The 22,410-nt window shown below is 33.4% G+C and overlaps 2 protein-coding genes across 2 annotated transcripts; one reads left to right on the plus strand and one right to left on the minus strand.

Moving 5' to 3' along the window:
- Window positions 1–8,505: 8,505 nt before the first annotated feature.
- On the plus strand, window positions 8,506–8,988 carry LOC136078889 (deoxyuridine 5'-triphosphate nucleotidohydrolase-like). The gene has a single exon (XM_065794706.1). The coding sequence runs from the start codon at window positions 8,506–8,508 to the stop codon at window positions 8,986–8,988; it is 483 nt and encodes a 160-aa protein (XP_065650778.1).
- Window positions 8,989–17,616: 8,628 nt separating this feature from the next.
- Window positions 17,617–18,480, minus strand: LOC136078890 (probable endonuclease 4). Its single transcript, XM_065794707.1, has one exon. The coding sequence runs from the start codon at window positions 18,478–18,480 to the stop codon at window positions 17,617–17,619; it is 864 nt and encodes a 287-aa protein (XP_065650779.1).
- Window positions 18,481–22,410: the final 3,930 nt, after the last annotated feature.

Genomic DNA, 22,410 nt, shown 5'->3' on the forward strand with positions numbered 1-22,410 from the left:
GAATTGCAATCGTTGTTTCCTCTGTTTGTGAGGTTGGGTTATCCGTTTCCGTATCCTTATTTCGTTTCAGTCCATCATCCAGTGTACCTGTGTTTTGACTCGTCATCTGGTTATGACTCATCAGTTTGGGGAGGTGAGAGAAGGTTTTGACTCATAGTAGTGTGACATCTATCCATATTGTTCCGTTATCCATTTTCGTGTCCTTATTTCAGTCCGGTCCATCAACAAAGGGAATCCAAGTTGTTAAACAACTATTTTGCCATTTTTGTTACAATAACTGCTCCTTCATTCATACCTTTTACTATATTAAATAATGTATTTTTTGTCCTATGAAATTCTTCTAATTTCTCTTTAAAGAAATCTTTATTACATAAAGATATTGCGTCGATTGACATTGCCTTTGTTTTTTCATTTAACGATAATATCTCATCATTTAATTTCTTTAACGAAAGATTAATATGATCGGCACAAATACATAGATTGATTTTATTAATGCATTTTCTATCGTCGGATTTTACACATTTTTCCACACTTTTTCTATCGTCGGATTTTACACATTTTTCCACACTTTTTCCAACATTTTTATTTGTTTTCCCCAAATTTTTTGATGAATTAGCTTTTAATGATAAAGCATCATAAATACTTTTTGGATGACAATTTAAACTAGTTGTTATAGCATAGACCATGTGCAGTCTCGGACAATTAATATTAGTGCATCCACCCATTGAGAATGGATACATACATATGGAATTAATTGCTTTCCCTCCTAATCTATTTTGTTCTTCTAGTAAAGAAGTAGTAAATTCCGGGTTTAAATGAATGAAATAGCAATTATCTTTACATTTTGGCGAAGCTATTATATTTTTACATATTTTATCTGTCGTTACGACAGGTTTAATTGGTTTATCAACACCAATGACACTTTCATCCTCAGAACTATTATCTTCGGATTTTTCGTCATCTTTTGCTGATGTCACCAAAGCAACAAATGCTTCATTTATTACACTAGATTCACCTGTACGAGGTAAATCTGGTGGAAATGGTGCATCTAGTGCAGGTGTTATTACAACAGGTATCTCTTCAGACATTTTTTCAATAACTTGAATCTTTTTACGACTAAGTTACTTACTATATAAAAATGATTCAAATTTATTCGATCATTATATCCATATTTTTTGCATAAGTCCGATAAAATAGTAAAAACTATATAAAAAATATAATGGTTTTTTCCACATGTGTCAATAAAAATTTTGAACCTTGGCCCGAATGACAAAAAAATATTAAGCCTTCCTATTAAATATGATACCTTCTTTGTCAATATTATTGACATTAAAATAATCTTTCCTGAAAAGTGCTGGAAATTGTATAAAATCATCCATCCTGTTAAGTAAAAAATTTTCTGAACAAAATCCTCTTCTTTGATATTTACAGATCGCTGTCATTAAAAATTCTACATCTTCGCACGGATAATAATATATATAATAAAGCAGCATTGTACGCGCAAAACGCGATGTCATAATAAATTGTGGTTGTTTACCTGTATATGCGGCACAAGTCGCACTGATCGGGTGTCTTGCAACATCATTGAATGTACCTCGACTCAATGTTACATCGCGAAAATATAAATTTCCGAGGTCAGTTATGCTCCATTCATTGGACGATTTAGTGAGTATCGCGTCCGGATAATGTTTATTAATAATTTTATAATGCTCAAGAACTACTTGATCGAACTGTTCGTCTGTTTCGACGTCGATATAAAAATTTACATCTGCTCCTTTGATGACATCAAAATCGCAGACATATTCTTTCGTTTCAGAATAATGAGTCTCTTGAGTTGCAATTAATCTTATATCCACTGTTTTAGTGTTTTCGTCGATTGTAGTCACAAATCGAAGAGCAACTTCTTCTGGATTTTTTTTTATAATATCTGTAATAGTTTCATATATGTATGTATCTTGCTCATCTCTGGGGATAGTTATTATATTCGGATAGTGTGCTCCGATATATGTTTCATATCCAGTTTCACCAAAATTGTAATATTTTTTTTCATCAGGTGTCATTATGATGGAAGCGGTGAGTGCACTTCCTGTTATTAACGTATTGCTCAGATCAAGATCTTTGAGATAACCTCCAATGAAAATATTTAACCGCGTAATCGCTTCATCTTCAGAATGGACAGAATTTGTCATATTCATCGTAATGATATCATTGAATATAAATACAAATCGATCATCAATAGTTATTTTTTTGTTGGGTGAATTTATAAACGATGTTACTTCTTCGTAATAAATATATGTTAATAACTCATTTATATTTTCGCGAAAACCCTCGATAAAATGGGGATAATGATATGAATATGCGAATTGTGGTGATCGTAATGCATTATTATTTAATTTGTTTGCTAATCCTTTATTCTTACATGAGCTGAGTAAATCGATAATTTTTGAAAATGCATATATCTCTTCTTCGTCGAGTGCATTTATTGGGGGATAGTTGCAGATATTACATAATATATAATTGTTGATATTCGATGATGTTAAAATTTTAAAATCATCATAGCTGATTCCATCACGAAATTTATTAAATGGGTTAATACTATCTTTGATATGATGATTTATATCTCGCACGATATTATCAACGATTGAGGAATCGATTGCAAGAACCATATCGAGAGATTCTAATAATTTGTATTTTGTCGCATAAAATCGTCCATTTTCGACTGCGATATTTGATATTACCATTGCTTTTTCAGCATTGAATGGTGGTGCACAAACAAGTATTTCATCGCAATTTTTAATCGTCTCATAATCTTCGTGAGAAAGATATTGAGCGACCATATGAGGAGATATAACTTTGATATAACATATCATGTTACCGATTTTGACGATCGAAGTATCAGTGAGTATAGCTCTTATGGTTTTTTCATCGCGAAGAAGCATGACCGCATATCGGCCGAATTTTTCGCGTATATTGGAATAATCTTCAAACTTTTCACCGACCATCACAGCTAATTCTGCTGGATAATTAATTAATTTTAACGTCGGAACATAATCCATTTTTGCTTGTAAGATTAATAATGTAATTTCAATTTTTTGATTTATTTTATGCGCGCAATTTGGTATCAACTTCTCGTTGAAAATTATGTCTGATGACACACAACATACACCGATAACATATTCGGATCTTGCAGTACCTTTGTTTCGCGACGTAATAGCTCCTGATTTTAAGAATGAAGTAACAGATGTTACGCTATGGAGACATAGGTGGAGAAAAATTTCGAACTGGGTTGAAGGTATTGCCCATGTATTGTTGGGTAATTCTTCTATCCTCGCATTCTCCGCCGGGTTCTTCAACAATAATTACTTAACGTATGCTTCTGCATGCATCAGTACTATATGTCTCGCATTACTTCGATTCTCCGCATACGCAAATAACGAAAGCTTCGAAAGAAACACAATTCTTACACGATTGCTCAAAGTAGTCGGCATTGAGCCGATGCCAGATTTAGTTACGCCATCCACGGATAACTTGAGCGCGCATACACTTGAATGATATATTCAAAAAAAATATATGCATACTCATGGTGTGGAGTGCACACTCATGATGCGGAGTGCACACAATATACGATCGTATTTTTTTGATTATGATGCGCACTTAATATAATCAAAAAAATGAAACATATATTGCTCGTTGTTGTTGTACTACTTGTGTTATTATTTGTTGTTGCAATAGTGATCACGATATGCGCGCGGTATCGTCGAGAAAAAATTATTACGATGGATGCTATTACGACGAACGTCGCGACGAACGTCGTAAATGATGATACGACGAACGTCATAGGAGGTGCTCCACGGCGAACAGTAGATTATACAAAATCACCTCACATAATCGTTGACACATTAAATTTTACACACTGGCTCAATAACAGTGGACCGTTAACGTTGACACCAGAATTAATTGCGGAAACAATCGATCGCACCGCATCCGTGCTTCGTTAACGACATAGTGGTCGCATCATGTATGTATTAAAAGACCGAGAGTCACAATTTAACGACAAAAAAGCACATGATATTTATAATAGTGCGGCAGAACGAAATAAAGTATATGTGATCGCAACAGAGCGTTATGTTGATCCACCTAAAGGTGTCGCTCATTCGAAAGAACATAGTGCGCAAGGTCGCGATGATTTCTTCATGAGTTTGCTCGCATACCGCTATAAATGCGCAGTCCTTACCGAAGATCGTCTTCGCGATTTCGATAAATTTCGCGCAACAATTCAGCCATTTCATGTTTATGAATATGCGTTCTGGAGAACAAAACCAGAGCGTGAATATATTCGGCCCGAAGCTCAGGCTATTGCACGAATAAAGAAACCGCGCATGATTAGATATTCAGAATATTTTGATCGCGGTCAGTCATGATCGATTTCTTCTTCGGAAGAGTCATCATCATCGATTGCAAAGTGAGACCACACAATATCTTGCACACCGATATCATATAATTGAGCGATAAAATCTATTGCTGTGCTGCTCGAGAATGAATCAATATTGTATGATGTCGAATCGACGTCACTTCTTTTAAATCCGACGGTCAAGAACAGAACCCATCTGAGTGCCGAGTCAATATTAAATATTTTATGCTGAAGCGGAATCATAAATGCATCTTGTAATGATTTACATTTTTTTATACTATCGAGAACTATATCGATAGCAACCGATGATTCGAATGCGCAATTCATGCGCACAAATTTACTGATTGGTTCGAAGAATGATGCTTGGTCCATGGTATCGATGTATTCGTTACCATTTGATCTGACTCTAAGTGCGCGAGATTATACTCCCTGAAGTATCCAGATATCATTATCCCATATAATTTTGCGATTACCAAATTTAATACGACCTTCACCGATAGGACTCGATATGCGGCGTAAATATTTTAATGATGCGGTCGAGGTATTATTATTTTTTGTTCGAATTATTAATGAGCGGCCCGAAGGAATTAATTCATACATAATTTTTGCGAGACCCAATATCCCGCGAGCATCTGAGGATGAACTCGAAGACCGAATATTATTGTGATAATTATTATAACGATCACAATAATTAAGGCCGCACTGAGATCAGCGTCTGAAACCATCCTTATGTTAACATAAAAAAATATATGTGCATGCGTATGCACATGTGAGCAAATTTTATAGAATTGCTCTTTCACCTAAAAGAGAACGTAAACTTTGCGGTAATTGTTCTTCAGGTTTAATTATAGTTATGGGGTTTGAGATGTGTGGTAAATCATTTGAAACGCGCGGTCGATCATTTTTTGCTCGCAAAATATTTTGCATTTCTTGATTATTGTATTGATGATATTCTTCACTCAACTCATCTGTACTGTTCATGATCTGATATGTGATTTCATTCAAAATCGGTTTTAATTTTTGCGCGAGATCTTTTACATTTTTTGCATGATCGAGATCTGAAATTTTATCAAATACATCGTTTAGTTCATGTAACATTTTTATATAAATAATAATGGATATGATGTTATGACTATTATATTATTTTTTCTTTATATGGATGATATCTTTCAGCTCGAAATATATAGCAATGGTTCATAAAAAAATAACATTAATTATCGCGATAATAATTGCAATAATTATTATTGTGGTGGTCTTATGGTATTATACGAGGGTTGTACGAGTGCATGATGTTGCGCGACCACATAATGTTGTTGTGCGATCACATGATGATTTTGTGCGACCATATAATGTTGTTGCACAACCACATGATGATGTTGCACAACCACATGATGCACGCAATTACCGGAGAAATATTCTTCAAAAATTACGCGACTACGAAAATACAAAATCACAAAATAATAAAAAATCTATGATTACTCTTCCACCGCTATCAGCGCCATGTTTGAGTTCGAATTCGAACATCGGTAATGATCTTACCGAATTTTAAAATGATATGCGCAAAAATAACTGGCGTGTTTGTGATCAAAAACTTTCGAGAATTGTGTATATTTATAATAAACGTGGACTACTTCGCGACATCGTTCGCAGTGAACAGAGGTCTTGAAGACCGATTTTCATTTCGTCAGTATATATATTATACCACGATGGAAAACTTGATATGCTATTGCAGGGAATAGGTGGATCATATGTATATCCATCTAGTTGATTTCCATGAATGTCGCATTCAATGTATTTGTGAAATTTTCCGCGGAGCAAATGTTTTTGCTTAACACAATAGCCGCAATTTTGACGATAATAAACTATCCAGCCGCAATGAGCGAGACGCATTGGTAACATATGATCGGAGAACATATAAAACATAATCATAATGATTTTGACAACTATGAGCGCGATAATTATCATTTTTTTATGACTCATTGTGCGATGAATTGGTCGCACGTATTGCGCGAATATGTTAGGTACGGACTGATCCATTCGTATATTTGTCATTGAAAAAAATATTGATCGAGTGTGTATTATTTATATCACACGTACATTACCAACAAGTGTTGCGACAGCATCGCTCCAGAGCGAAATTGATGGATCAGGAACCATGATCCTATCATTGAAACCCACGATAACAAAGCTGAATGGATTAAGTGGACCTGTTAGTGTTAGTGTGGGCGGATTATTTAAGCCGCATTTGTATGCGACGGCCATCGAGTTAAGAATCGAATCCACATTGAGTTCAGCGATTTTCCCATCGGCGCGTCTCACTGTAAATAAACAATTTTTGAAACGCAAGCGCGATACATCATGCGTACTACCTGGTGACCAAGCAGGTTTATTACCACTTTCAAATGAGAATGGTGCCCATCCGATATAATTGTACCACATATAGGCCGTACAAATTATGAGCACAATAATTATAATTAGTGCGGATATTAACGCGGAACCAGTATCCATTTTTTTATATAATTTATAAATGAAATATAAATTATATCTTGATCGAATCATCAACTATATTGAGCATTTTTTCGATTCGTTTTAAATCCTCATTGATGCGCTTTTGAATTTCTTCGAGTTTACGCTGTTCTTGTTGCATAGCGATGCGTCGTTGCTCTTGCTGCGCAGCTTGCTGTGCAGCTTGTTCACGAGCAGCATCAGTTATCATTGCGGTATTATTTGCAAATAACATATTTAATAAATTTGGTCGACTATTATTATCGTATGCGATTTGCGCATTCGTCACTCTGACAGCTCCGCGAAAGAATCGATGTAAGAGCATAAAGTCGTCCCATCTTTCTTTTCCGATATAAATTTTTGTTTTAACGACGCGGAGAGGAGCACGTTGTAATTTATAATTTTTTCGCGTAATACTACCGACAAGATCTTCGATCATCGTAAAAGCGACCGTTTCATCACCAACATCGCGCGACACATATTCTAGTTTTTTCGGATCAAGAGTATATTTTTTTTGAGGAAAAATACCCAATTCTTGTCGGGCGAATATGGCTTCGGGTTGGACGTTAAATTCATGAAATGGAAAATAATTATATAATTCTTCTCGCGTATATATGTTATCATTGACGATAAAAATTTTGTAATCGATGCGCGCATCGATGAGGGCCATAAGTTCAGGATCTATTGCACAAAATTCCTTCGAATAATTATTCGAATTATTTTCGATAATTGTGCGCACTTCTTGGATCGTTAAGAACCCTTTTTGATCAATATTTTCTTTTTCATCTTCGCGGAGCAAACTTCGCGCATAACATAAATCTTCTTCTTCTTTGTTGTAGATGTCGGGATCTATCGGTGGAGCAGGTCTAGTCTTTCCAATACCTAAAGGATCTCCGATTTGATTCGGAACAAGATATCGTTCGAGAACATCTGAAGATGCGGTGATTGATACTTCCATGTTATATGATTTTATTTTTTATCTCAAAACAATAGATCATCATCGATAAAGGGAGGTGGTATTCGTCTCGATGATGTTTCATCCGTTTGCATCGATATAATAATGACGAGTGATATTATTAATATAAATGTTAAACCCGCGAGTAATGGATTTGTTTTTAGTATGTTTGTGATGTTCGCGATCGTGCCGCACTGTTGTGTGATATCAGTCACCACATTTTGATTACCTCCTACTTCAACAAGGTTAACACAGATAGGTGTTTTTGAACATGTCTCATTAGGTGATGGATTACCGACATACCACCAGTGCGGCTTATATGCATATGCACCATTTGCGCATGATGCCATCGAAAATTGCGGACATGATGTTGCGTTATTGACACATGCACAGTATGTTGTTTTCTTGTATGAGGGGTCAGCGCAAAATCCATAACCATGATCGGCGGACCCTATGTATGTGTCACATTCTTCGCCTGCACCGCCAGGAGCGAGACATCGTTGCGCTTTTATGTCGAGCGAAGAAGGTGGGGGATCGGGTCCAAAATTAGTCCATCTTGTTTGTGACGCCATATATTGGATGTCGAAATATATTCAAAAATATTTGAATCTCGATAATTAATAATATAATCGCGATGTCTTCATCGGTTGTGTTCTTTTTGACGACCGAACTTATCGACCTATATCAAGATGTTACTGAGCCCGGTGGTATCATGGGAGATTCCGGGTATAATATTAAATTTCCGGAAGATGTTATCATTCCTCCGATGGGCGCAAATGCGCAATCATTTGCAATAAATCTCCGAGTTTGTGTAAGATGTCAGATCGACAATATAAATTCGGCATATCAGTTAATACCGCGCAGTCGTATTGCTGATCATCCGATCATAATGGCAAATAGTCCCGGATTAATAGATAAAAATTATATGGGCCCATTAATAGTCAAAGTTTATAATATGTCATTGACGCCGCGCGAATTCAAACGAGGAACATCACTATTTCAGATTGTCGCACCTAATGCTCAACCTTCGATTGTATATATCGTTAATAGGGATCACGAATTATTCTCACAAATAACTATCCGAGGCGAAAATGGATTTGGCAGCACTGGTGCATAGCACTGGTGCAAAGTATAAAAAATAAAACGATTAAATAGTTTTCAGTGATAATGATGACATTGACTTAAACATATTTTTTTGATTTTTCTCTTTATATTTTTGAATTAATTTGTCATATCGCGTATCGTTTTTAAATAATTGACGTCTACCCTTAAGCACTGGATATATTTTTGTGATTCTTTGTTTTATAGGGGCGGGAGGACATTCGATAGTTTGTTTTTTGGTACAATTACTCTTAGGCGTTTCTGGTTCATTCGTGCGAGCATCTTCATCAATAATATTATTATCCATAATTTTACGCAAGTATATTTTTATCTCCATGGAGCGAATCAAATCTGATAGGCCGATTTTTGCGGAGAATCATAACCAGAAATATAAAACAAATAATAATAATAAATATGAATGCTGCGATACCCATCGCAGATTTTGATACCGATTCGATCGCGTCCGTAATAAATGCAAAAGGACTCTTTGAAATATATTCGCTATGTTGATTAATCGTATTTGTAATATCGTTTATGGTCGATGATTGCTGTCCTTGACCAGGTATACATTGCGAGATGAGGGTAGCAGTATTTTTTTGCATAATATCTTTAACGACATTATTATTTCCCGTTACGTTCAGGATATTATGACCGTTAATACCATTGAGACAGTTTTGTACCATATTAGCGGTAATATTATTTTTCATTGTTTGCTTGATGTTAGTGGTAGTTTCATTTTTCGAGTTATCCATCCATTGAGTCATTGCGATTTCTTGATCTTTGAGAACTTGCGAAATGCTATTCTGAATATCGTTTTCGAATGCCGCATTTTGTTGAATATTTGCAGTGCATTTCGGATCAACAGAAATTGACATAACCTGTGTAACATTGCCGATAAAATTTTTATTTCCGTCGATGGTGATAATATTATCACTGTTAGTGTATGTGATGCAATTTTGCGCTACATTTTGCACTACTGAAGCGATCACATCGGTAGTTGCATTTACCGTTTGTTTGCTTGAATGACTTACCATGTCAAAGAATTTGAATATCGATCATCAAAGTTTATAATTGTATATGAGATGCGTGTTATAACTTCGAACGATATTTCGCAATTAGTTGCGGAAATGTTATGCCTTGAACATGGGGCGCGCGTCGTTGATCATAAATGCGACCCATTACCAAAACCACATGAACCATGGCCGACCCTACAAATAGAACCAGAATCGCCAAAAGGAGTTCCTTATACTATACATTACCGCCCTACCGTTGGTATTGTATTTTATACACTTGAACTAAATAAACAAAAGATCAAGGATCTTATCGAAGAAATTCGGAGACGATTAATTCGCACAGAAGATGAACATTTTTTCACGCATCGGACAGTCGCTGCATCAACTATGGGTGTGATACGCCATAAAGGAAAAATCATAAGTGGTACTAAAGTTCTTGGTCCTCGTATATGCTTTCAGAAACCAATCAGTTATGAGAAATGTAATCTTTCTGCGCGGCTCCTAATGTGGACTCCTGTAGATGATGATTTGAGTCTTCCGCCACATTACAGTATACAAGCAGCATTCACTTGGGTATTTATGCCGGTAACTATCGCATTAGGAATAAAAACATTTTATGATATGCGGTATGCGAATGCAATATTATCGGGAATTTTCTTTGATGGTGCGCAACTAAGTAAGTTTGAAAATGGGACAGATATTGAAAAAATTAATTATGATAATTTTAGATTAGCGAATCAATTATTACCGTCTTCTATTCGCGATATTGATTTTGAATCTGACCCATTGAAAAAAGGAGTAATTGTGATTGATGCTGAAGGACATATATCATACATCGGAAATAGAGAAAATGTATATCTTGATAAAGTACATACTATATCAAAGTTAGACGAAGAAAAATGGGATCCATCAACAATATGTATCGACGCGCCACAACCAAGAATAATATATTATGCAACTGCGAACAATAATAATTTTCAATGTGTGCGATGTTCAGTACCACACGGGGGGACAGCAATTATCATTCGTATTATGAAAAATGTTGGTCGAATATGGGATACAGATATAATTAATAAGCTTCATTGTATTCATTGTTGGATATTTAGAGGAATATGTCCGCGCTACACTGATGTTAATGATAATGTTTATCAAAGTTTTCGAGTAAATATTCCATTTACGCAAGCAACTTGTGCCGCAAATATTCCTGGTTATAAAAAACTTTCTCACTTACTTACGGGTATAGCACGGCCGATCACAGACCTTTCTAACATATATATGGTTGATATACCGAGCGATAATAGTCGTATAATTTTGATCTCATGTACGCATGGAAAATATCCAGAAATATTATATGATATTCCGGAATTTAATGAATGCAGTATTATCAAAAATATTTATATCATTGAAAATAAATATTAATTCCCGCGCGATGCACAAATAATATACTACATATATTATTTTATAACCATTCCCGTTTGAGTCCTTATAAACCGATAGAGGAAATTATCTATATCATATATAACCACTCCCTCCTCCCCTCAGTTAAAAATATTAATTAATGGGTCCGCATTTTTGTTAAAAAAATATTAATTAATGGATATCCATGAGATATCGGATGTGACTGCAAAATTTAAAAAAATTAAATAATTGATGCCCACATGTTATCGAGTATGACTGCAAAATTTAAAAAAAATAAATAATTGATGTCCATGCGTTATTGAGTATGACTGCAAAATTTAAAAAAATAATTAATACCCATATGGTAATGAGTGTGTCTGCTTTTTTTTTAAAAAATTAAATAATGGGTCTGCAAAATTTAAAAAAATTAAATAATTGATGTCCATGTGTTATCGAGTATGACTGCAAAATTAAAAAAAATAATTAATACCCATATGGTAATGGATGTGTCTGCTTTTTTTTAAAAAATTAAATAATGGGTCCGCAAAATTTAAAAAAATTAATAATTGATATCCATATGGTAATCGATGTCCGCGCAGTTCAAAAATTTTAAAAACTGATCCCTCGCATTTTTTAAAAATATTAAATAATAGTGCCCGTGTGTATTCAAAAATTTTAGAGTGTCTTACATCATTTCCGGTTTCTGAACTATATGATTTACTTATTTTTTCTCCGTACCGCTGTGAAGCTTCTGCGCGTGATCACATATATCGATTAATTATTTTTCAACATGTGATGCGCGTGATCACATACATCGATTAATTATTTTTCAACATGTGATGCGCGTGATCACATACATCGATTAATTATTTTTCAACATGTGATGCGCGTGATCACATACATCGATTAATTATTTTTCAACATGTGATGCGCGTGATCACAAACAAATAAAAAATTATTTTTCAACATGTGATGCGCGTGATCACATACATCGATTAATTATTTTTCAACATGGGATGCGCGTGATCACAAACAAATAAAAAATTATTTTTCAACATGTGATGCGCGTGATCACAAACATTTATTAATGCGATAAAAATATTTTTTGATAATGGGGGGTTTAAGGGGAACCCTCTTAAGTGATATGCAAAAATTAAAAATACGGTAAAATATCTTCTGACATGGGGTTCCCCTTAGGGGGGTTTAAGGAGGGGGGGGGTCCGCCCCCCCTTATATAGCTGCCTTTGCTTCTTTGATGATATTATCGATCATATAATGGGGAATAGCATCTTTTATTTCATAATTTTTTTCGAGTTCGCGCACATACGAGTCGACCATTCGATCGATTGCATTCCGCATCCGGTCAGTTAATTTATTTATTACGGGTTCAGGAACTTCACCTATAGAGAGAGTTTCTGCGAGCGTTGTTGCGAGATATAATCGGCCCGCTCGCTGCATATCGGGATCATCAGATATTGATGCGAGTTCAGCTTCATTTGTTATGACTTCTCCGGTTCTGGTGAATATATCATTTTTAAATTGTTCAAACTTTTTTACTTCCCAATTGCGCTTATCCCAGTCGAGCAAAGTTAGTGCTGCAAGGATGCGCGAAGTTCGGCCATTTACGCAAACAATGATTCCTTCTTCCCAACAGTCGAAGAGCGCATCATAGACTGCTTGACGCATATGATCGATAACGTGGGAATTTCGCGGATCACTCGTTCGCAACCATACACGACTCAAACATTCCGCATCAGTTGCTCCGAGCGCGATGACATATTCGTTTTCTTTTGCTTGATCAATGACTGCTTCAACTTTGCCGATACGGTTATCACCGCGAATGCGCATCTCCGCGGAGATCGTTTCAAGATTCGGCAATGTTTCTCCGGATTGATCGGCCCGGAGACGTGCAACGATTGCGCGTAAACATGCGAGGACTCCGACGTCGTGCGCATTTTGTGGATCATCAGTATTTTGAATAGCGAGATCAATGTATGCTTCGACACCGGCACCGCGTCCATGTTCAGCAACAATTTCTTTCGCTAACGTTTGACGTTCTTGTATGATGTCGTCGCGCCGTTGTTCGGCCATGTTCGCAAGCGGTATATCAATTATATGTGTTAACAATACATCATTCATGAGACGTCCACCCTCAAATGCGAATTCTGCCGCATTATCAATGATAAAACCAATATTGTTTTCGGTAACTGCTTCATGTGGAATTAATTCTGTGAGAACATTCATATATTGATTCCGCGCCCTATCGAATACTTCGCGGCGTAACTCTGCAGAAGCATTACGTCCGATATTAAATATATTTCGCGGGACCGATAGCGTTGAACGACGTTTTTTTGTTTGTTTTGTTTGTTTTCGCGAATAAACGAGATAGATAACGAGTATAACGATGATCACTATTAACGAGAAGATGAGAAGTTGCATTGTGATATGATTATTTTATAAAATTTTTTCTATTTCGTCGGTCGAAAGTTTTCCTTCTTTCCAGAGACGTCGCGCATCTGCATATAATACCGGGTTCGCATTATTCAGAGATAATTTATATTCGGAGTATGATATTTCGCCGTTAGTTTTGTCGAAAAGGTCGCGCGATATTTCATAAATTTCTTGTGTGCGCGGCGATGTCGCAAAGTTTTCTGTTTGTTTCGTTGATAACCGCCATATGATTGCGATGATCGTGATGAGTGCGAGTGATATTATTATCGCTGTGTGTTCCATCGTATTTTTAGTGATTGATACAAAATTGAATTTTTATTGATCTTTAGCATCTGAGAAAATGTATGCTATATGTGAAACATGTCATCTAATTCGCAATCATAGCGATAATGAATGTTTAAAGTTAATAACGGAGAATGATGCTCGAATTATATTCGATGTTGCAGAAAAAATTTTACAAAAATCGTCGATATCGAAGGAAAAAGTCGGGGGTATAGTAGCAAAAAAATTCATCAAAAAAGGAACGTTAGTCGCATTTACTTGTGGTCGTAATAGGAGTGAAATAGAAATTGATTCGATTGAAGAACATAAATATTTAGATCAAGAAATAATCGGATCATTCGGATTTATACCCGATCATGTTAATGCAAGTATATGCAATGATGCGATATCAAAAACAATTTATAGTACATTATTAACTGGGGATTTATCGGATGCGATAGTTGGAATCTATGATAGGATTAGCTATTGTTCATTAGAATCCGATAAAGTTAGTGAAAATTTAATAAAATTCTACGCCTATCGAGATATCCAAGTTGGTGAAGAATTATCGGCATCGTATGGATTAATATATTGGGTACAATCATTGGCAAGTAATCAACTTCCAGGTTCGACATTACGAACAGTGTGGGAAGCAAATAAGTTCCTCATATGGGGGAATAATAACGTTTTCAATAAACTGTTTAAAGCAACAAGAAGACCTCCACAAGAAAAATTCGAAGTATTACAACATTTATTAAATATGGATAAAGGATTAGTTCCTGTCTGGATGATATGGAAAAAATATTTAAAACTGTTATATATAAAAACAAATGATACCCAATTTCAGCATTATGGTGTTATAAATAATAAATCTTTATTTATGCTACAATGGGTCAAGGATATAAGTGATATCAAAGACACAGATATGGTTTGTAAATATATTATATATGTATTTATAGCACTGATGTGCAATTTAATTAAATTAGCGTCAAATCAAGAAGACGAAAAATTATTTATTAACGATATACTTACAAAAGTACCAGAGTATCTTTTCGTAACTCACATCGTTCGTAATGAAACATTTATAAAAAAAATATTGAATAGAGATAGTGAAGAAACAATGATCGATTATGTAAATAAAATAATAGATGATAATAACAAAAAATAATTAATATATATTTTTTTGATGTGTCGTAAAAATTGATTATATTATAATCGATACTATTAAATTAAAAATGATTGCAAGTGATGAATCAAATGTGTTTTGCAATTGCTGCAAAAATCTCAGAGAAAAAGAAAAAATAGAAGAACATAGGCGATTACAAATCAACTTATGGTCATATTCACCCTTAATATTAAGTAATATTCTTTCCCTCATAACGATGCCCATAATAGAAAAATTTATTAAAAAAGATCGGCCATATATAAAAAAGGGATTACGTAGCACAGTAGATATTCCCGCAAATACATTAATTGGTTATATTGCGGGAAAAAAATCAAATATTAACGAAATAAAATCAATGCATGAATATAAATTTTTATATCGTCATATTATAAGCGATATTGTTGATCCGCTCAAACGCATAATCCCAAATATTTGTAATGGTAGCTTTTGCGATGAAGCATTAACTTCCGAAGGATATTTTAACTTGGTACAAGGAAATATTCCGCGATTCATATACCAATTATATTCAATAAATCACAAATGCAACGTTGATCTGATATATTATGAAAACTACATTGAAGTTTATACAAAAGAATATTTATTTAGTGGTGATGAATTATATTTGTCCCGAGGAATCGAATATTGGTTACAATTACTTGCGGCCGGTTTATTACCAAAAACACAATTTCATGGAATATGGAAATCAAATATGTTTTTAATAAACGGGAATAAAGGCTATAAAGTAAAATTAATTAAAAATATACCTTATCTAAATTCACAAATACATAAAGAATTTGATAAAATAAAACACATATTTCCGCTCTGGTTAAATTTCGAAGACGATATTAAGATCATATACGTTATGTCCGATAAAATATATTTATATAAATCGCCCGATTGCATTAATGTCAAAAATTTGTGCGAAACACAAGAGAAATATTATTTGATTAAATCAATAATACATATAGCATATAAAAGTATACAATTTCTTGATGAAAAGGAAATTATAAAAGCTAAAACAATGATTCTTCAATCACTTCAAAATTTACCAATCTTTGCCAGATTGACGAAAAAAGAAATTAAAAATATTATAACTGCATTATTTAACCAGAATAATATACCCTCGATCAAATATTAGATTTAATAATAATATATAAATTTATACATGTATAATGTGTATGCATATATACATACATACAAGTATATATATTATTTATTTTTTTTTGCAAAATTTGATAATAATCGAAAAAATGGAAATGCACTAAAGATGGAAAATTCTTGTTTAAACTGCGGATTAAAAACAATTAAAAAATGTAATAAATGTAAATTAGCAACATTTTGCTGTAAAGAATGCATTTTAGCATCATGGAACAAACATAAGCTTGAATGCATTTTTATACCCGATGACATAATATAAATAATTTATCATCACAAAATCTCATGATGTATACGGGAGAAACACATACGCATACAATAACAAAAAATATTAATAAAGATATAGTGATCGCTTATATCATCGGTCCTTATACGAACAACGTATACAGGTTAAAAACGATAATCGAATATAAAAATTACTTCAAAAATAGTGTCGTCGGTTCTGAAAATATCATTCCGTCACATATTAATGGAACATTGATAGATGATTCTTTGACATCAGATACGTTCCTCGAATTATCATCGGGTGACCTTGATAAAGGAATTATTAAAATTCTTGAAGATCATAAGCGATGTAATGTAAAAATTATTAAAACTAATTGTATTAATGTTCTTGAAGTGCGCACTACATGTGACCTCAACGAAGGAGATATAATATATCTCGAAAAAAATGTTTTATACTGGATCGAGGTGTTAGCTGGAACATATATAAAAAATTCAACATTTAAAAACGTATGGAACGCAAATAAGCTCCTATTGAGGGGCGATAAAAAGTGCTTTGATGCTTTAGTACAGTATGGTCTCAAAGTTGACGCATCAAAACCCGAAATAAGAAATTATCTATCACAAATTATAGACATCCCGAATGGACGCGTCCCTTTTTGGATGAAAGAAATAGATAAATTAAATATCATTTATTGCGGTATATACGGTAATACGTGTCACGATTTTGGTTGTCACAGAAAAGGAAATAATAAATATATGATGGTACCATGGCGACAGGTGCCATCTGATATGAATAAAGATAATCAATCCATACGATCCATAATAATTATATTTAATTATTTAGCGTCATTATTCGATGATAATTCAAAAGAATTTGCATTCACAACCTTGTTTGAATCGCTAAAAGAGATAAAAAGTGTATATAAAACTGACAATGTAGTGAGATATGTTGCAAAACAAATCTTTGATGACTTGCTCAAGCCGGCGGAATCAAATTGCGCAGCACAAAGTAATCCTCAATGAGGACTTCTCGCGGTTTTCGTTCTAGGATCGTCATCGTATCATTGCGAAGAGCATAATCAACAAAAGCTGCAAGTCCGCTATTTTGTATTTGAATATTGTTTTTATATTCGCCCCATATTTTTCCCTGTGTAAGGGAAGCATGTGCATCAGGACCTTTTCTTTTTTCGCGCGCACTATCATTAAGATGAATCATCACTGATGATGCGGGAATAATATCAGAAACGTTCTCAAGTTCTTGAAGCCATTGCTGAGCTGCGTCATACGTTTGGAGATCAACACCCGCGGTCCATAGATGAGCCGTATCAATACATAGTCCAAAATTATCGAAACCAGCGGCCCGAATTGTTGCAAATAAATTTGCGAGTTTTGCGACCGTTTCGAAGCATTGAATTGCGGCCGGAGTTTCAAGATAAATTCGGACGACCGGATCATGTATATGTGGAATATATTGCATCATATCATCGATAGGAAGTTTTGGTAAATGGATTACTAAACCGGATATTCCGGCTTCACGACAAACATTGATTTCATCGCGAATATATTTTAATGAGATGTCATCTCCGCGCCACGGATAGGCACTATATGCGCTATGAGCGATAACACGAATTTTTGTTCGTTCTATATAATTAATTAATTGTGCGCGCTCATCAGGGCGAAGTGATATTTTGCGATTTTTCGGACCACCAACAAAGATCGCAACAACTTTGATCACAAAACTTGCGCCATTGAGTGCTTCAATGCGAGCAGCTTCAATGTGTTCTGCGATAGTTGCAGATTTATTTTTTGCGTGATATCGATTGATGTGACTGCCGAACATCTCAATAATACGATATGAAAAAAAATATTCATATGAGAATCGTCGGACTAAAAGTAATTTTTTATGTTAATAAATAATATTTAACTCGCGCTTAACTTGCGGTAATATAGCGGGGTCAATATAATCTTTATTAACAAATAATATATTTGATTTTGTTACTTTGGTCATACGTTTCTCAACTTTGTTTATAATTGTTTTAAGATCAACAATATTATCTAATATATTCGATTGATGTATAGCACTGCGCATCGATGTTATCATTGTGATAGTAAATTGATTATATTTAATCAAATATCGATATATTTCAATTATTGATAATATTCTTGCTCGTTCTTGGTTTGGACATATATATTGATTTGTATGTGAAAGATTATAATCTGTATCAATATTATATGCAAATTGAAAAACTTTATTATCGATGATCGCTAATGTTTCATTATAACCATTTCGAATTGATATGGCATATCTTTGGTAATTGTAATAATAAAACACATACAAATACGGATTGCATTTTATATTAAATAATTTTTCAATCTTGTTTAGACAAGTACAAGCTATATCTTGGCATATGCATTTATACTTTGAATGATAATTATTAATCACAACTGAGTTAGGTAAGGTATATATTGATACTTCATGTGATACCTGTATATTTATCAAAAACATGTTCATAAAATTTTTCCATAATGATGAAATTCCATATTCATCTGGTATCTCAACGTTGAGTATGAGAACGTTTTGAGAAATTAAATGCATCAATTGAGAATATAATAAATATTGATAATTGTTTATTTTATCATCGATGCAAAAATATTTTTCATTGTTTGTGAATGGAAATAAATCTTTTCCGAGAATAATTAATTTTATTTTATTCGGCGTTGTTATCATCGAAAATATTTTAAGTAAATTTTGTAATTTTTCGACCGGTACAATTTTTTCCATATTTTTCAGTAGGTTTTCGTCCATTAAGTGGGACCATGGTTTTAGAAAATTATCCATCATGTTTTGTTTGATATCTATTAATTATTAATAATAAATTCAAATTTTAGTTGCACTCGCGAAAAAAATATTATAACAATTCAAGTCTTTTGATTGTTTCTTCAACAATGTATTTGCGCGATTTCTTTTCTTCGTGAAAAGAAATTAATTCTTCGATAGTAAATCCAAATGTATAACATGCTCGAAATAAATTGATCTCACAATCAAGGTCGAGATCTTCGGCAAATGATAAAATATATTGATAAATATATAGGTCATATTTATACGATTCGGAACGTATATGGCCAACAAATATATCATTTAATTTTCTTATATTATCGTCGCAAAAATATTTTATATAATTAATTAATTTTTGTTTTTTATGAGATAATTGATATGAATGTTTTCGGGCCTCATTGTAATAACGATTTTTTTCTTCGATAGATATATTTATAAATGCTGTTATATCAATATCATTGAAGTACGATGTAAATTCGTTTAGGTAAGTATTATATCTTGCAATAATCTTATTTTTTTGTTGTTGATCCATGGTATTGATATAATATTTATTATTCATTTTTTTTTGATGGTGAGGGGGAGCAAAAAATTAAATATAATTAAGGTGCGCTAATACATACATTGCAAACGTTTTTTCAGATATTTTTTCCCGACAATAATCAATGATTTCTTCGAATTTAAAATTAAATGCAAAGCATGCATTAAATATGTGTTCGTATTCGTTTATTAATATTGATGTCTTAATATACGAATATAATGTATGGAAAGTAAACATAAAATATTCAGCTGAATAATATGTTAGTTGAGACAAATACATATATTTTTGTATGCTTTTTCCGTTCAGAATAAACTTATTCAAATAATCATTAATCTTATGTTTTTTATTATTAATATTAATAATATTAGTCCGATATAAATTATAATAATGTTTTCGGACATGCAATGATAAATTTCGGTTATATCCATTAAATTTTGATGATACTATTTCGTCAACGTATTTATTAAACAAATTAATATGATTTTCTTCTTGTTGCATATCTTTTCTATATATTATAATATAAAAAATTCAATTTTATTCGCGAAGTAACGGGATGTCAGTTACTAATGATGGTAAATATTGGGTCGTCGATTTTGCCGCGTCACAAACTATCCGCTGAAACTTATCAACGTTATCGATTGTACTTTGATGTTGAATGTTCATTCCTTTTTTACGCAACTCCTCATACATGATATGTAAATCTTTCATATTTTTTAAACAATAATTGGTATTGATGCGGCTAATGATCTTGATTCTGCGATGATTAAGTTGATACCGAAAGAAGACGATGAACGCATAAATAACTCCTAATAGATGTCCGCGCTCAGGAGTCGCTTTTTGATATGTTTGCGTTATTTTGATATCATTATTTTCTAAGGAGTATGTGCGATTCGCAACTTTTCCGATGATGATATTGTCGGAAAAATTGTTACCATCAATTATTGCAATAAATCTTAAATCTTTTGCGGTGCGTACGACATCAATATAAATAATATAATCATCTAAACAATTCCATTTTATCAATTTACTCATATATGGTGTTTTAAGATAATCACATATATAAAACTTATTACTATACAGACAGTTTTCGAAACGACATTCACATTCATGTGCAATAACATTGCTAAAATCGCGAAATATTTGCCTATATAATATTGCAGAATTATCAGCTAGAATAAAATAAATTTTTGAGCCGGATAGTTTAGTGCAAAATTTTAACAAAAAATCTATCATAAATGCGTTCTGATATGTGTTAAGAAATAATACACCTTGATATAACCAAGGAGTTGCTTGACGTACATTAATGATCTTATCATCAGGGATATTAAAGTAATAAAATTTACGAGAAAAGGAATTCCAATTACCGAATATATTATTACCCATTATAATGACCTTAATGTTTGATGGAGACCGCTCATATTGAAACGTTCGCAAAATATTTTCCCCGTAAGGGATTTCGACCAATCGAAATAAATCTTTATTCATTAATTCGCGCCATTCATCAGAAATATTTTTAAATGGATCATAGTCCATTTTTTATGATGGTGTGCGCGTTTCAAATTTTTGTTTTTTAATAAAAAACGAAAAAATATTAAGTTACACTCTCATGATGTTTTAAAATTGATGGAATAGTACCAAATATTTTTACCTCATAGTCCGGATAATTATAAAATAAATTATTTAATTGCGATACTATCCGTTTCATAAATGATCGCAAATCGAGTTGCGTAATCGACGAAAGTTCTTTATAATTGACAAACTTGATGATATCGACCCGCTCCTGAAGTTGCTGAAATAATTGCAAAATTATTGTGATCAAATCTTGATTCTTTTTGATAGTTATAGCTGTTAACCATTTTGAAATTTTTTTATATGAAATTGTGGATTCAGAGTTATTGATGACAAATTCAATATCGCCATCGGCCCGTATCCGGATGAGGCTAAGCAATGCTATTATAAATCCCATTAGTTCGGCTCTTTTTTTCGTTGGTTCGATGTATTTTAGAATTTCTTTGATATTTTCATTTTCGAGTTCATATTGTTTTGGTTTTAGTTCGCCGAATACACAGAATTTCGAATTTGTAAAACCTTCGATTCCTGTAGCGAATCCTTTGCGTTGCGATGATGCGATCGTAATGATTATAACTTTATATCCGCGAGATATATCCCAGTGGATGTTACACGGAAATGAATTTTCAACGATACACCGACAACATCTTGAGTGATTGCATATGATTGTATTATTATTGTAACGCCGAAAAACTTTTGCATATTGAGGGGCGATACTTCCTTGTAAAATATCAGTGAACGGAGTATCTTCGCGAAACTTGCAAAATCTATCGACGAATATATCAAGAAAATTTGTCCATGTTTTTGATGTAGGTATTTGAATTATG

The sequence above is a fragment of the Hydra vulgaris genome, chromosome 03, assembly GCF_038396675.1.
Source record: "Hydra vulgaris chromosome 03, alternate assembly HydraT2T_AEP".
Taxonomy (NCBI): Eukaryota; Metazoa; Cnidaria; class Hydrozoa; order Anthoathecata; family Hydridae; genus Hydra; species Hydra vulgaris.

Excerpts from the sequence above, each read along its gene's own strand:
- LOC136078889 (XM_065794706.1), top strand. The coding sequence starts at position 8,506 with ATGTCTTCATCGGTTGTGTTCTTTTTGACGACCGAACTTATCGACCTA.
- LOC136078890 (XM_065794707.1), bottom strand. The coding sequence starts at position 18,480 with ATGTTCGGCAGTCACATCAATCGATATCACGCAAAAAATAAATCTGCA.